The 17,911-nt window shown below is 43.3% G+C and overlaps 1 protein-coding gene across 1 annotated transcript in view; it reads left to right on the top strand.

The window, feature by feature from the left end:
• LOC143988990 (G-protein coupled receptor family C group 6 member A-like) overlaps positions 1–11,775 on the top strand; it is a 68,408-nt gene extending 56,633 nt beyond the window's left edge. The window contains 1 exon segment of the mRNA XM_077488972.1: positions 10,793–11,775. Coding sequence (XP_077345098.1) covers positions 10,793–11,775 — 983 coding nt within the window.
• The last annotated feature ends 6,136 nt before the right edge of the window (positions 11,776–17,911 follow it).

Here is a 17,911-nt window from a genome sequence, read left to right as displayed (position 1 = left end):
TTGGCTCAGCTGCTGCCAGCGATGCCGGCAAGCTGCAAAGGAGGAATGATAAAAGTGATCTTGCGGCGAAACCGCAGCTGAGACATTTATCTGAATGCCGACTGCCTGTTGAAGAAGTGGATACTGGGGTTATGGCAGCTAGCTGATGCCATTACAATGATATTCCACTTCAAACAGCCAACGTAAAACGATGGTGGGCAATCAGCAAGTGGTTAAACTAGGTGTTGGGGAGAGAGATCAGAAAAAGCGATAGTCGATAAGGAGCGTGTAACAGAGGGTGATAGAGTCAGCAATAGTAATAACAGTGAAAATATAATTATAACAACTAATCACGGGGTAAGTGATTGGGAAATTCAAAGAAAAAGCCCGGAAAAACAAGGGATGAAAACAATATGTACTCATGCAGCACTAGGAGACGTATACACAAATGCTAGGAGTCCATCTAACAAAATAGTGGATCTGGAGATGCTATTACATGAGGAAGACTTAAACTTTGTGGGAATAACTGAAACTTGGTTTGACAGCTCACACATTGTGCTGGCCAATATACAGTGGGGATCAAAAGTTTGGGCATCCCAGGTGAAAATGTGTATTAATGGGCATAACGAAGCCAAGGTAAGATGGAAAAATCTCCAAATGGCATCAAATTACAGATTAGACATTCTTATAATGTGTCAAAAACTTAGATTTTATTTCCATCATTTACACTTTCAAAATTACAGAAAACAAAAAAATGGCGTCTGCAAAAGTTTGGGTACCCTGCAGCATTTATAGCATGCACTGCCCCCTTTGCAAAGCTGAGACCTGCCAGAGTCATGGATTGTTCTCAATCATTGTCTGGGAAGACCAGGTGATGTCAATCTCAAAGGTTTTAAATGGCCAGACTCATCTGACCTTGCCCCAACAATCAGCACCATGGGTTCTTCTAAGCAGAAAACTGAAACTGAAAATAGTTGACACTATTAGTTGACACTCACAAAGCTGGAGAAGGCTATAAGAAGATAGCAAAGCGTTTTCAGATGTCAATATTCTTTGTTCGGAATGTAATTAATAAATGGCAGTCATCAGGAAGAGTGGAAGTTAAAGCAAGATCTGGAAGACCAAGAAAAATATCAGACAGAACAGCTCGCAGGATTGTGAGAAAAGCAATTCAAAACCCACATTTGACTGCACGATCCCTCCAGAAAGATCTGGCAGACACTGGAGTTGTGGTACACTATTCCACTATAAAGAGATACTTGTACAAATATGGTCTTCATGGAAGAGTCATCAGAGGAAAACCTCTTCTACGTCCTCACCACAAAACTCAGCGTTTGAACTTTGCAAATGAACATATAGACAAGCCTGAGGCATTTTGGAAACAAGTTCTGTGGAACGATGAGGTTAAAATAGAACTTTTTGGCCGGAATGAGCAAAGGTATGTTTGGAGAAGAAAGGGCACAGAATTTAATGAAAAGAACCTCTGTCCAACTGTTAAGCATGGGGGTGGATCAATCATGCTTTGGGGCTGTATTGCAGCCAGTGGCACAGGGAACATTTCACGAGTAGAAGGAAAAATGGATTCAACAAAATTTCAGCAAATTTTGGATGGTAACTTGATGCCATCTGTGAAAAAGCTGAAGTTAAAGAGAGGATGGCTTCTACAAATTTATAATGATCCTAAGCACTCCTCATAATCCACGGGGGATTACATCAAGAGGCATAAACTGAAGGTTTTGCCATGGCCTTCACAATCTCCTGACCTCAACATTATTGAAAATCTATGGATAGACCTTAAAAGAGCAGTGAGTGACGGACAGCCCAGAAATCTCAAAGAACTGGAACACTTTTGTAAGGAAGAATGGGCAAAGATACCTCAAACAAGAATTGAAAGACTCTTGGTTGGCTACAAAAAGCATTTACAAGTTGTGATACTTGCCAAAGGGGGCAGTACAAGATATTAACTCTGCAGGGTGCCCAAACTTTTGCAGACGCCATTTTTTTGTTTTCTGTCATTTTGAAAGTGTAAATGATGGAAATAAAATCTAACTTTTTTTGACATATTATAAGAATGTTTAATCTGTAATTTGATGCCATTTGGAGATTTTTCCATCTTTCCTTGGCTTTGTTATGCACATTGATACCCATTTTTACCTGGGGTGCCACAACTTTCGATCCCCACTGTACAGGGGTATTCCTTGTATCAAAATGACAGGGAAGGTAGAAGAGGGGGAAGGATGTGTTTATATGTAAAAAGTGATGTAAGGGTGGTAAAGAGGAGCGACATTATGTATGGAACTAGGAGGGAGGGGGAATCAATATAGGTAGAACTTCAAAGAGAGGAGGTGAGAGGGAAATTAATAGTGGGGGTATGTTATAGGCCACCCAACATGAAGGAGGAGGAGGAGCTGGAATTACCATCTCACTTAGAAATGACAGGGAAACAGAGAAATGTAATCAAAATGGGGAACTTCAATTACCCTGACATCGACTGGGCAAAGGGAATAGCTCACTCACTAAAGGCCTGTCATCTCATGAATGTTTTACAGGACAACTTCATGCCCCAAATGGTGGATTCATCAACTAATTACCAACGATCCAAGTCTGATCTCAGATGTAGAGATACAGGACAGCTTGGGATCTAACGATCATAGGATGATCGTGTTTACCATACATCACAGGAAAAGGAGGCATATGGGTGGTACAAAAACACTAAATTTCAAACAAGCTAATTTTTCTGGACTACGGTTATTGCTACATGATATTAACCTCCTCCCACCCGCCCTATAGCCGAATGACGGCCTTAGAGCGGGCGGGTTCCTTCGCCTGGCCATCCCTGGACGGCCTGGTGTTTACTTCCGCAATGCACGCGGCCGGGGGCGCGCATCGCGGAAGTATTGTATTCGCCGTGTCTCCCGGAGACAGGCAAATACAGATCGCCGTGAACGGCCAATCAAAGCGGCCGTTCCCAGCGCGATCGCAGCTGCCAATGGGAGATGATCTCATATGTAAACATATGAGATCATCTCCCATTGCAGTGTCTCTCCCTCCTCACACAGAGACAGCGTGTGAGGAGGGAGAGCGATCTGTGTGTCAGCCCCAGTGCCAGTGTCAGCCCCAGTGCCAATCCCAGTGCAAGGTCCCAGTGCCAGTGTCAGCCCCAGTGCCAGTGCCATCTGTCAGCCCAGTGCCATCTGTCAGCCCCAGTGCCAGTGCCATCTGTCAGCCCAGTGCCATCTGCCAGTAGTGCCAGTGCCGCCAGTGCCACCTGCCAGCGCCAGTGCCTGCCGTCAGCCCCAGTGCCGTCAGCCCCAGGGCCGCCAGCGCCAGTGCCGCCAGCGCCAGTGCCACCTGCCAGCGCCACCTGCCAGCCCCAGTGCCGTCCGTCAGCCCCAGTGCCGTCCGTCAGCCCCAGTGCCGTCCGTCAGCCCCAGTGCCGTCAGTGCTGTCAGCCCCAGTGCCGCCAGTGCTGTCAGCCCCAGTGCCACCTGCCAGTGCCACCTGCCAGTGCCACCTGCCAGCACCAGTGCCACCTGCCAGCGCCAGTGCCATCCGTCAGCCCCAGTGCCGTCAGCCCCAGTGCCGTCAGTGACGCCAGTGCCAGTGCCACCTGCCAGTGCCACCTGCCAGCGCCAGTGCCACCTGCCAGCGCCAGTGCCACCTGCCAGCGCCATCCGTCAGCCCCAGTGCCAGTGCCGCCAGTGCCACCTGCCAGTGCCACCTGCCACCACCAGTGCCGCCAGTGCCGCCAGTGCCACTTGCTAGTGCCACCTGCCACCTGCCAGTGCCACCTGCCAGTGCCATCCGTCAGCCCCAGTGGCGCCAGCCCCAGTGCCGCCAGCCCCAGTGCCACCAGTGTCACGTGCCAGTGTCACCTGCCAGTGCCACCTGCCAGCGCCACCTGCCAGCGCCAGTGCCACCTGCCAGCGCCAGTGCCATCCGTCAGCCCTAGTGCCGTCAGCCCCAGTGCCCTCAGCCCCAGTGCCGCCAGCCCCAGTGCCATCTGCCAGTGCCACCTGCCAGCGCCCGTGCCATCTGCCAGCTGCAGTGCCATCTGCCAGCCCCATTTGCCAGAGCAATTAGCCAGAGCAAATAGCCAGCACCATCTGCCAGTGCCATCTGCCAGTGCCAGCCCCAGTGCCAGCCCCAGCCCCATCTTACAGCGATATCTGCCAGCCCCATCTGCCAGCCCCATCTGCCAGCCCCATCTGCCAGCCCCATCTGCCAGCCCCATCTGTCAGCCCCATCTGCCTCCAGTGCCATCTGCCTCCAGTGCCATCTGCCTCCAGTGCCATCTGTCAGTGCCACGTGTCGTCAGTGCCACGTGGGGTCACTTTGTGGGCATTTCCATTGTCCTGGTGCTCCAGGGCCTTCAAAACTGTAATAGGTGGTTGAGAAATAAGATGTGTAATTTATGCTCCTAGAACGCCTGAGGGTGCTATTTCAATATTGGGCCTCTGTATGTGGCCAGGCTGTGTAAAAGTCTCACACATTTGGTATCGTTATACTCAGGAGGAGTAGTAGAACGTATTTTGGTGTGTCATTTTTGCTATCTACATGCTATGTGTTGGAAATATCTTATAAATGGACAACTTTGCGTAAAAAAAATGCGTTTTCATTTTTTTTCCACATTTTCCCAAAACTTCTGGGAAAAAAATGAACCATTCAAACGACTCATTATGCCTCATAGATTATACGTTGGGGTGTTAGCTTTCCAAAATGGGGTCACTTTGTGGGCATTTCCATTGTTCTGGTGCTCCAGGGCCTTCAAAAATGTAATAGGTGGTTGAGAAATGAAATGTGTAATTTATGCTCCTAGAACGCCTGATGGTGCTATTTCAATATTGGGCCTCTGTATGTGGCCAGGCTGTGTAAAAATCTCACACATTTGGTATCATAATACTCAGAAGGAGTAGCAGAACGTATTTTGGGGTGTCATTTGTGGTATACACATGCCATGTGAGAGAAATAACCTATTACATTGAAAATTTTGTGAGAAAAAAAAAAAATCTTAATTTTGCAAAGAATTGTGGGAAAAAGATGACAACATCAAAAACCTCACCATGCATCTTAGTAAATACCTTGGAATGTCTACTTTCAAAAAAGGGGTCATTTGGGGGGTATTTGTACTTTCCTGACTTGTTCGGGTCGCAAGAAATGAGATAGGCCACCAGTACATCAGGTGTGATCAATTTTGTGCGATTCGCACCACAGCTTGTAGACTCTCTAACTTTCACAAAGACCAAATAATATCCACTAATTTGGGTTATTTTTACCAAAGATATGTAGCAGTATAAATTGTGGCCAAAATTTCTGAAAAAAAAATTATAATTTGCAAAATTTTATCACAGAAACAAAGAAATATTTTTTTTTTCAAAATTTTCGGTCTTTTTTCATTTATAGCGCAAAAAATAAAAAAAACCCAGAGGTGATCAAATCCCACCAAAAGAAAGCTCTATTTGTGGGAAAAAAAGGACACAAAATTCATTTGGGGACAGTGTTGCATGACTGAGTAATTGTCATTCAAAGTGTGAGAGCACCAAAAGCTGAAAACTGGTCTGGTCAGGAAGGGTGTTTAAGTGCCCAGTAAGCAAGTGGTTAATTGGGACCAAATTTTGGAGTCATTGAACACAGAAAAGAAAGGGAATGCTTTAGGAGCATATTAAATAAAGGTATCAAGCAGTGCATTCCAATGGGCAATAATATAGAAGAGCAAAATTTATACCAGGGTGGTTAAACCGTAATGTGAGTAGACTCATCAAGGAGAAAAGTATGGCCTTTAAAAATGATAAAGGGAATGGGCCAACACCAGCATTCCATCGCTATAAGGAATGCAACAAGAAATGTAAAATAGCAATCAAGGTGGCTACAAAAGATTACAAGAGACACATAGTGGAAGAAAGTAAACATAACCCAAAAAAGTTTTTTAGATATATTATCAGTAAAAAGACAAAAACAGAGCACATTGCACACTTAAAAGATGAGGATGGTTACAGATGACACAAAGAAGGCAACTGTACACAATGCCTTTTTTCCACAGTTTTTCCACAAGAAAAAGAAATAGGGCTGTTACTGATTAAAATTTTCGTGTTCAATTAATTGATTTTTTTTTTAATCGATTAATCGACTAATTTTTATTGGATTATAATGCACATACAGATCCAACTACTTTTAGATGATCTCCTTGCGTTGCAACTCTGCATTAGTCAGTGGCAAATGTGGTATACACTATATACAATCACCCGACACTAGTTAGTTTCCACAATCCATGACTTAATTTCACAGTTCACACAAATATGTTTTAAATTCAAACTGTAACACTGACATAAGTAATTTTTTTTCCACAGTAGTGTGACAATCCCTCCACCTCTGGCCTAACTAATCACTCTTATCTTATGGCATGGACCCCTGTGCAAACAGGTGGTCATGCAAGCGGGTATCAAAAGGGTTAACACGGACCATCAACTTCTCTCACATTTCCTTAGATCTCAGGAAGGACGCCAGGTCATGGGTAGAAAGAAAAGATTTATGTGCTCACCGCTTAAGTATAAGATTTATTTTTTGTGTTCAAACACAAACTACTCATATAAAGATGATAAAAACACAGCATGTAAAGCCGACAATCGTGTTAGTTCGGTAGGGCAGCAGCGGGTGATGTTATGCATAGCTGCTCCCCCGTATGAGTTACATTCAATCAGAATTTTGATGTCACTGGACTCCTCCCCCCTTTCCTTCGTTAGCAGACAGGGGCACTTGGGGAAGGGGGGAGTAGTCCAGTGATGTAGATGTCCGTGACGTCACCGGATCTCAGACGGAACTCCCTGAAGACCCGGAAGCCGGCAGAGAGGTGAGTACCAATCAAAAGATCCCTGTGGACATCGAGTCCGTGGGACTTGCGATAGGGGATATGGGAATGCATTATAGACACTGATACACACCACACAGGTTGAAGTGGATTTTTCAGCCTCACCTACTGTGTAACTATGTAACAGCTTGCACTGCACTTTAAAAAATGGAAGGAGATAAAACCGTTGCAATACAATTCAATACAAGAAGAATCAGAGGGCCCACATTGTTGTAGCTTACATCATTATGTCATAGTTAAGGTTAATCAGGAATACGAATAACTGTATATGATTACTTACTGCAGTGTTCCACTTTAACCACTTAAGTTTGGAAGGATTTGCCGCCTTAATGATGAGGCCATTTTTTGTGAAACAGCATTGCATAGCTTTACCTGACAATTGCGCCCAAACAAAATTGATGTCCTTTTTTCCCACAAATAGAGCTTTCTTTTGGTGGTATGTGATCACCTCTGTGGTTTTTATTTTTTGCTCTATTCGCATCCATGTGAATGGATGTCCGCTTACCAGAAGTCATTGTCCTTTTTAATTAAAAGAAGGTCAAATATAGCCTTAGCAAGATTTTACTTGCTGCAATATGGACGAAAATATCAACGACATCTGGTAAACGGACATCCATTCACAGAGCACTTTGGGTGAACAATCTAGTCGGTAAAAGTGGCTCATCTTAAAAGTGGAAGAATTACATCTTTTGTAGCTTTCTACATTGGACAATTTTTTTGTTTTGTTTTATTTTTTGTGTTATTTTTGGTATGTTTTGTAATTTTTGTTTTTTTCCAGCTATGGTGTGAACTCACTGTTGAATCCAAATTTTTCAGCATATGTTGTGAATACATTGTTGGATGATATATATACCATTATTTAGCACGTTCACCATATGTACACAGTTCATTGATTTATCACTGGCTTTATTATTAGAGATTTTTCACTAATAGAAGCAATCAAGGCATATATATTTATAGATATATTTATTAGTATATTGTTCATATGGTTATTCACTGATAACTATTGACAGTAATTTAGCACTCCCCATCACATTTATTTTCATATTGCACTAGATATATTATACCTAGGTAGGGGATTAGCAGCTCTTTGCATATATATCAATTAATTTATTAGAATACATTTTTGTGGTGCGAGGTATTAATTACACAAAATCCCTAAGTAAAAATGTCCAAATTGGGCCCAAGTAGCCATTTTCCCTCCCTGGTGAAATGTGACTCATTAGTGTTACAAGGTCTCGGGTGTGAATGGGAAGCAAGTGTGTTAAATTTGGTGTTATCGCTCTCATACTGATCACTGGAAGTTCAACATGGCACCTCATGGCAAAGAACGCTCTGAGGATCTGAAAAAAAGAAATGTTGTGTTACATAAAGATGACCTAGGCTATAAGAAGATTGTCAAGACCCTAAAACTGAGCGGCCACATGGTGGCCAAGACCATACAGCAGTTTAACAGGACAAGTTCCACTCAGAACAGGTCTTGCCATGGTCAACCAAAAAAGTTGAGTGCACGTGCTCAGCGTCATGTCCAGAGGTTGTCTTTGGAAAATAGACAAATGAGTGTTGCCAGCATTGCTGCAGAGGTTGAAGGGGTGGGGGGTTAGCCTGTCAGTGCTCAGACCATATGCCACACACTGCATCAAATTGGCCTGCATGTCGTCTCAGAAGGAAGCTTCTTCTAAGGATGATGCACAAGAAAGCCCGCAAATAGTTTGCTAAAGACAAGCAGATTAAGCACATGCATTGCTGGAACCATGTCCTGTGGTCTGATGATACCAATATAAACTTATTTGGTTCAGATGGTGTCAAGTGTGTGTGGCGGAAACCAAGTGAGGTGTACAAAGACAAGTGTGTCTTGCCTACAGTCAAGCATGGTGGTGATAGTGTTATGGTCTGGGACTGCATGAGTGCTGCCAGCACTGGGGAGTTACAGTTCATTGAGGGAACCATGAATGCCAACATGTACTGTGACATACTGAAGCAGAGCATGATCTACTCCCTTCGGAGACTGGGCCGCAGGGCAGTCTACCAACATGATAATGACCCCTAACATACCTCCAAGACGACCACTTCCTTGCTAAGGAAACTGAGGGTAAAGGTGATGGACTGGTCAAGCACGTCTCCAGACCTAAACCCTATTGAGCATCTGTGGGGCAACCTTAAACGGAAGGTGGAGAAGCGCAAGGTCTCTAACATCCACCAGCTCCATGATGTCATCATGGGGGAGTGGAAGAGGACTCCAGTGGCAACCTGTGACACTCTGGTGAACTCCATGCCCAAGAGGGTAAGGCAGTGCTGGAAAATAATGGTGGCCACACATAATATTGACACTTTGGCCCCAATTTGGACATTTTCAGTTAGGGGTGTACTCACTTTTGTTACTAGCAGTTTAGACAGTAAAGGATGTGTGTTGAGTTATTTTGAGGGGACAGCAAATTTACACTGTTATACAAGCTGTACACTCACTACTTTATATTGTAGCAAAATGTAATTTCTTCACTGTTGTCACATGAAAAGATATAATAATATATTTACAAAAATGTGAGTGGTGTACTCACTTTTGTGAGATACTGTATATACATTATATATATATATATATATATATATATATATATATATATATATATACCATGTTGAACTTCCAGTGACCAGTATGAGAGAGTGAGAGCGATAACACCAAATTTGACACATCTGCCCCCCATTCACAACTGAGACCTTGTAACGAGTCACATGACACTGGGGAAAATGGATAGTTGGGCCCAATCTGGACATATTCACTTCGGGTGTACTTACTTTTGTTGCCAGCGGTTTAGACATTAATGGCTGTGTGTTAAGTTATTTTGAGGGGACAGTAAATGTACACTGTTATACAAGCTGTACACTCACTACTTTACATTGTAGCAAAGTGTCATTTCTTCAGGTGTTGTCACATGAAAAGATATAATAAAATATTAACAAAAATGTGAGGGGTGTACTCACTTTTGTGAGATACTGTATATATATATATATGTGTGTGTGTGTGTGTGTGTGTGTGTATATATATACAGTATGTTTAAACTCTTATTAATCTAGAGTAAAAAAAAAAAAGCCTCTGGTAGATTGATGTACACTGCAAGAATTTAAAGAGAAGGGTATCACATTACCACTTTTTGTGTCTGTGAAGAAATTGCTTTTCGTTTCACCAGACTGATCTCATATTCATTTTGAATAGAAGTGTCTGGTTCATTATTAATCAGCTGATGCACTTACTGAGTTCTAATGAGGAAAGCTGCAGTGTTAGCATCCCTGCAGATGTGCTTGACCTTTGGGGAGCATCTTATCAAAATTGACATTTCTATTGCAGAGATGCCTAAAATATGACTTAGGCATCTTAGTGCAGACTTCTGGGAAAATCAGTTTTTACATCACACAAGGAGGAAATGACAGTCTGTGTACAAAATGCATCAAGGTTACCATATTACATTGACTTTTACAATGTGACTTGTGTAACAATTGTATGTATAATAATAAAAAAAATTCTATTTACTATATTTTATTTTTAAAGTGGAGTCCCCCTTCATAACCAAGCCATTTTTTGTGATACGGCAATGCGTTATTTTAACTGACAATTGCACGGTAATGCAACACTGTACCCAAATAAAATGGATGTCCTTTTTCAAGTGATTAAGTTAGCCAATCATGTGTTTCTGTTTTAAAGTTTTCCATTGACCATACCTTAGTAAACCTAAGAGCTGGTGAACAATAGTTGTAATTTTTCCTATTTACATTGGTCCGGCTATTGTAGAGTCCAACACACCAGCACCACCCATCTCAGCTCCAACAGGAAGGGAAGGCACAGTATGGTCATCTTTGCTTTAGGTTCCAATTGATGCACTGAATGTTCATTTGCAAAATGCATGCAAATAATAACAAAAATATATATATATTTTTTATAACTAATTTTTCCAGACATGGATGAGTGCTTTGTGTGCCCCTCCCATCAGTGGTCATCAAATGGAAGCTCGTGGTGTGAAAATAAGACGGTTCAATATCTGGAGTGGAAGGACCCATTTGCTGTAACTTTTCTTACTTTTGCTTCATTTGTAATTGTAGTCCTACTATTGATAGGAATCCTCTTTGTGAAAAATGCTAACAATTCCTCTGTTAAGGCTGCAGGCGGTCATTACGCATACCTTCTGATAGTGTCCCTAATATTTAGCTCAGCAAGCATTTGGCTTTTCATTGGAGAGCCGAATACTGTAGTCTGCCAGATTAGACAGCCCCTGTATGGCATTAGCTTCACCTTTGCTGTCAACTGCATTCTAATTAAATCTATCATGATCCTCATAGCTTTTGAGTCAGCCAAAAAGGGTAAGCTAATAGGTAACTTTACTCGCCAGCGCTCAATCATTGTTGTGGCTGTATTAACCGGTAGTCAGGTTGTTATTTGTTTAGTGTGGCTCATTTTAAAAAGCCCCTCTCCTATGACCGATAACAGCATACCTCAACTCATCATCAAGTATTGTGATGAAGGATCTTACGTGGCCTTTGGTATCATGTTAGGGTACATTGGGTTGCTTGCCTTAACTTGCTTCCTTCTTGCTTATAAGGGAAGGAAACTACCAGAGAAATACAACGAGGCCCGAAGTATCACCTTCAGCATGCTTGTCTATATGTTTGTTTGGATTCTTTTTATTCCTGTCTATAAGAACTCAAAGGGCATGTACCTCTCCGCAGTACAAATAGTCGCCATTCTTTCTTCTATCTTTGGCATCATAGGATGCCACCTTTTACCAGTGTGTTACATTGTATTATTTAAAAAAACTGTCAATGTCAGTGATAACAGCAGCACAATTGGATTCTTTGAGGATAATGCCAGAAACATTTCCACATGCATGAATAATGTATCTCAACCAAATTCACCAACTAATTAAATCCAATAAACTACATGAGTACAATTGTAAGTTTTTTTTTGTTTTTTTTGTTTTTTAGTGGCCTTTAGTGGTGACCATAATTTAATACTGGATTCAGTGCATCATTGAGTTTAATAATTGTATATACATTATTTTTCTATAGAAACCTATTAGGCTAAGGCACTTATTAATTGTGTTTATTTTATTCATGATTTAATTTTAATTGTATAAAGTGCCTTTGCTTTCCAAAAGAAAAAGTAAAAAAATAAAAGTTCTGCAAATATCTATTGTCAATTTTTTTTTACTATTTATTTTGTTGGAGATAGATAGATAGATAGATAGATAGATAGATAGATAGATAGATAGATAGATAGATAGACACTTTGGGGCTTGTATCAGCACAAAATAAATATATCTAGTAATAAGTAAAGAAGAAAGTGTATCAATACAGACAAGAACCAGAAAATAATGAATTCACCACGATAGGTATGCATATAGGTGGTAACCAGTATAATCAATAAAAAGGCAACACAAAACAGTTGTAACCTATTTTCTAATTGATACATATTAACAAAAGTAAAGCAAAAATATCTTAGTTTATTTTAGCTAATAAATAGTAAATACTGTCCATTTAACCAGTTCAGTTTTTCTGGATTGCTGCTCTGAGAAAACATACTCTTATGCCACGTACACACGATCAAACAAGCGGGTGGAAAAGTCCGGCAAACTGAAGACTTAGAAAGTAGTTTTGCACTCCAATCTTCCCGCCGGACTCGCATTTCGGCCGTACTTTTGAAATGAGCGGACTTTTCCCGCCCGGAGAAAAGTCTGCTCATTTCGAGCGAGGGTGTCCAGGTAGGCGGGGCCCGCGAAGGAGACGTCGCTGGCCCCGCCGCTTGGTATGGACTTAAAGGGGAACCCCAACGCCGAAAAAAATCGGCGTGGGGGTCCCCCCAGGTCCACATCAGACCCTTGTCCGAGCACACTACCCGGCCGGCCAGGAAAGGGGGGATGAGCGAGCGGCCCCCCTCCTGAGCCGTACCAGGCCGCGTGCCCTCAACATGGGGGGTGCCTTGGGGAAGGGGGGGCCGCGCTGCCCCACCACCCCAAAGCACCTTGTCCCCATGTTGATGAGGACAAGGGCCTCTTCCCAACAACCCTGGCCGTTGGTTGTCAGGGTCTGCGGGCGAGGGGCTTATCGGAATCCGGGAGCCCCCTTTAATAAGGGGGCCCCCGGATACCGCCCCCCCACCCTATGTGAATGAGTATGGGGTACAATGTACCCCTACCCGCCGCCTTCTGTTCTTCTGTTCTCTTCTTCTTCTTCAGATGTTGCCTCGCCGAGTCCTCCACTCACAATGACGGGGACAGGGCACGCGGCGACTTATATAGGGACATCCCGGATGATGTACCCGCCCATTACGGTGTCACAGTCCAAGAGGATGCTGGGACTGTGACATCATAATAGGCGGGGACATCATCCGGCGATGTCCCTATATAAGTCGCCGCATGCCCTGTCCCCGTCATTGTGAGCGGAGGACTCGGCGAGGCAACATCTGAAGAAGAAGAAGAAGAGAACAGAAGAACAGAAGGCGGCGACAGCGGCAGCGGCGACAGAAGACCGGGCCACTGCCTGTAAAAGAGCTAGAAGAAGGCGCGGTGGCCCGGCAGAAGAACCGAAGAGGGGGACAAGACCCCCGAAGTCGGAAGAAGGGCGACGGCGAGGAAGAAAGCCGGGCTCTTCCGCTAGCAAAAGAGCTAGAAGAAGATAGCGGAGGAGTCCGGCGAGAAGACCCCCTGAAGACGGAAGACCCCCGGAGCTGTGCAATAAACTATTTTTAGCCTGTGCTGTGTTTTTTTTGTCCTTTTTTCACAGGTGAATGGGTAGGGGTACATTATACCCCATACTCATTCACATAGGGTGGGGGGCTGGTATCCGGGGGCCCCCTTATTAAAGGGGGCTCCCGGATTCCGATAAGCCCCTCGCCTGCAGACCCCGACAACCAACGGCCAGGGTTGTCGGGAAGAGGCCCTTGTCCTCATCAACATGGGGACAAGGTGCTTTGTGGTGGGGGGGCCGCACGGCCCCCCTTCCCCAAGGCACCCCCCCATGTTGAGGGCATGCGGCCTGGTACGGCTCAGGAGGGGGGGCCGCTCGCTCGTCCCCCCCTTTCCTGGCCGGCCGGTTAGCGTGCTTGGACAAGGGTCTGATGTGGACCTGGGGGAACCCCCATGCCGATTTTTTTCGGCGTTGGGGTTCCCCTTTAAGTCCATACCAGGCGGCCGGGCCAGCGACGTCTCCTTCGCAGGCCCCGCCTTCATGGAGACCCGCTCGAAAGGAGCAGACTTTCCTCCGCGTGCGTGGGCGAGTCCGTTCATTTCAAAAGTAGAGCGGATAGTACGGAGGACTTAGTACGCCGTATTAGTCCGCTGAAAAAGTGCCGTGTGTGGGCAAGTAGCCCGTTCGGAAAGTCCGACGGACAATCTGGCGGGAAGTCCGCCAGACTAAGTCCGTTGGATAGACGGCTACGTGTGTACGCGACATTATATTTTAGAATGATGAAACCTTCCTACACTCTCTCATCATTGTAGCCTGGTAAAATTGCTGCATGTCCGAAAAATATTTCTGGCCTTTTACTCTCACATAATAAACTTAGTTTTATTTTATCTGTTTTCACTTTCTCCCTATCCCTCCACATCCAAATGTCCTACCTTAAAAAGAAAAGAAAAGAAATAGCAGGAGTCAGCAACAATAAAAGAAACATCAGAACATCATTCGTTTTCATAATGCAATGAAGAAAACTCTCATTTTACAATTTCTAAGAAGAAAAATTGCATATTGCAAAGCAAAGAAAACTAAAACTAAAATGAGAGTGCAAAATCTGGTGCAGCTCTGTTTACAAACCAATCAGCTTCCAGGTTTTATTTCCAAAGGTTAATTGCTGAAGTTTGAAGTTGATTGACTAACATGCACAGCTGCACCAAATTCTGAGTTCACTAGTCTTAGGCCTCTTTCACACTGAGATGTTTTTCAGGCGCTACAGCGCTAAAAATAGCGCCTGTATAGCGCCTGAAAAAAGTGGCTCCTTTCACTCCAGTGTGAAAGCCGCAAGGCTTTCAAACTGAAGCAGTGAGCTAGCAGGATGGTAAAAAAAGGTCCTGTTAGCACCATCTTTGGAGTGGTGAAGGAGCTTTGTATTCACCGCTCCTAAACCGCTCCTACCCATTGAAGTCAATGGGGCAGTGCGGCTATACCGCCGGCAAAGCGCCGCTGCAGAGGTGCTTTTAACCCCTTTTCAGCAGCTAGCGGGGGTTAAAACTGCCCTGCTAGCGGCAAATAGCCCCGCTAAAACAACGGTAAAGCAGCGCTAAATATAGCACTGCTTTACTGCCGATGCCCCCACTGCCCCAGTGTGAAAGGGGCCTTAGTAAAATTTACCCCATTGTGTCAAAAAACACAAGACATATCAAAAATTATGATCTTAGTAAACATAACGCCAAAGAATAAACAAAAAATACTGAAACTCTTGCACCCCCATCTTTATCAATCATGGTACCCATACCATACAGCCAAACGTGCTCTCACACAAACATTCCATTTTGAAAAAAATAAATTAAAATCCCACAAACACTCCTTCACACAGTTCACTAACATCCATAACACTCTCCCACTCTCACCATCAGTCCTTCTTTCCTAACTTCCACAACCCATACATTACCATCTCTTACCTCAAATTTTTCAAACCAGTCAAATCCTCAATCATTCTCACTTAATTCTCCCATACCACCCTAGCAAATCTGCGCAAATCTGCACCCCCTGAAAATTTGCTCCACACTCTCCAAACCCATACACCACTCTCTTAGACACCTCTCAGTATCACACATTTCATGCCTCCGCTGAAAGACGCTCACTGGAAAAAATCTACAGTATGTACTCCCATCAACGTGATATCCTTCTGCCTATTATCCAGTTCCCCTCCCTTCAGAGACTGGGCCACAGGGCAGTATTCCAACATGATAACGACCCCGAACGGACCTCCAAGATGACCACTGCCTTGCTAAACAACCTGAGGGTAAAGGTGATGGACTGGCCAAGCATGTCTCCAGACCTAAACCCTATTGAGCATCTGTGGGGCATCCTCAAACAGAAGGTGGAGGAGCGCAAGGTTTCCAACATCCACCAGCTTCGTGATGTCGTCATGGAGGAATGGAAGAGGACACCAGTGGCAACCTGTCAAGCTCTGGTGAACTTCATGCCCAAGTGGGTTAAGGCACTGCTGGAAAATAATGGTGGCCACACAAAATATTGACACTTTGGCCCCAATTTGGACATTTTCACTTAGGGGTGTAATGCATGTTGAGTTATTTTGAGGGAACAGCAAATTTACACTGTTATACAAGCTGTACACTCACTACTTTTACATTGTAGTAAAGTGTAATTTCTTCAGAGTTGTCCCATGAAAAGATATAATAAAATAGTTACAAAAATGTGAGGGGTATACTCAGTTTTGTGAGATACTGTACATCAGATTTAACACTGGATAATACAGCAACATTATAGTAGACACTACTGGTAAATAAATTACAAATTCTCTGATTCCTCATGTATTGAGTGATATTGTAACTGTTTGCCCTTATGTTGTAAAACACTGTGCAGACGGTTGGTGCTAAATCCTGTATAATATTAATATTCAAAATCTGAATAGTTGTTGTCAACCAGCATGATCTCCAACCTCTCCAACCACGGGAAGCACAAATGATACCAAACAAGACCTCCAAGATCTTGTTTGGCCTTCTTAGTGCTTCCCACTGTTGGAGATGTTGCAACTCATGCTGGTTGGCGATGCCTACTCTAATATTGATTATGACTTTGTCAGTTATTTACCAATAGTGTATATTATAATGTTGGTGTAATAGCCAGTGTTAAACCCGGTGTATATTTATTTATATTTCAGAATGTACCACCTTTCCTTAACCCTGATGAAGATTGCTTTTGTGAAACAAAATGCTGATTTACTCTGTAATCTATATGAAGTTTTGGCTATTTATAGTTCTTATATATTGGTGGTTGATTTGCTTTTATCGGATCAATGGTGACCAGCAAAAATGGATAGCAGTAGAGAAGCTTTGTGTAAAGAGATGGGGCCACCAAAACAAACATGATAACAGTTCTTCCACCTGAAAAAGCCCAGCAAGTCTTGAGTCACAAACTAACCTGAGGGCTTTGACGTGAACCAATTCAGAAAAGCTAAAGGAAAGAGGAGCAACAAACCAACTGTGGATCTGAGGTCTGCTGTTTTAGCCAGCGTGTGCCGTGAAAGCGCTCTACCCCCAGAGGGGAAAGTTCTCTGGTGAGTGCGTTAAAAGAAGGGGGAGCATGAGTTGGAGCACCAGCACAACGCATGAATTTAGTATACACGGCTACGGAAGCACTTTTAACCACTTTCAGACCGGACCATTTTGCTGCTAAATGATCAGAGGTCTTTTTACACTTTGGCACTGCGCTGCTTTAACTGGTAATTGCGCGGTCATGCAATGTTGTACCCAAACGAAATTTGCGTCCTTTTCTTCCCACAAATAGAGCTTTCTTTTAAAGGTATTTGACTGACTCTGCGATTTTTATTTTTTGCGATATAAACGTAAAAAGACCGCAAATTTTGAAAAAAAATGATATTTTCTACTTTTTGTTATTAGAAAAATCCAATAAACTCAATTTTAGTCATACATTTAGGCCAAAATGTATTCAGCCACATGTCTTTGGTAAAAAAAAAGTCAATAACTGTATATTTATTGGTTTGCGCAAAAGTTGTCACATCTACAAACTAAGGTACGTTTTCTGGAATTTACGCAGCTTTTAGTTTACGACTGCCTATCTAATTTCTTGAGGTGCTAAAATAGCAGGGCAGTACAAAACCCCCCCAAATGACCCCATTTTGGAAAGTAGACCCCCTAAGGAAATTGATAAGTGGCATGTTGAGCCCATTGAATATTTTATTTTTTTGCCTCAAGCGATTGAATAATGACAAAAAAAAATTTTTTTTTTTTTTTTTTTTTACACAAAGTTGTCACTAAATGATATATTTCTCACACATGCTATGGGCATATGTGAAATGACACCCCAAAATAAATTCTGCTGCTTCTCCTGAGTACGGGGATACCACATATGTGGGACTTT

Source organism: Lithobates pipiens, unplaced genomic scaffold (assembly GCF_037356315.1).
Source record: "Lithobates pipiens isolate NorthernLeopardFrog02 unplaced genomic scaffold, aLitPip1_a1.2 Scaffold_18, whole genome shotgun sequence".
In the NCBI taxonomy this organism is placed as follows: domain Eukaryota; kingdom Metazoa; phylum Chordata; class Amphibia; order Anura; family Ranidae; genus Lithobates; species Lithobates pipiens.
Note: the sequence above shows the minus strand (reverse complement) of the source record. Positions and strands in the feature narration are given on the sequence as shown.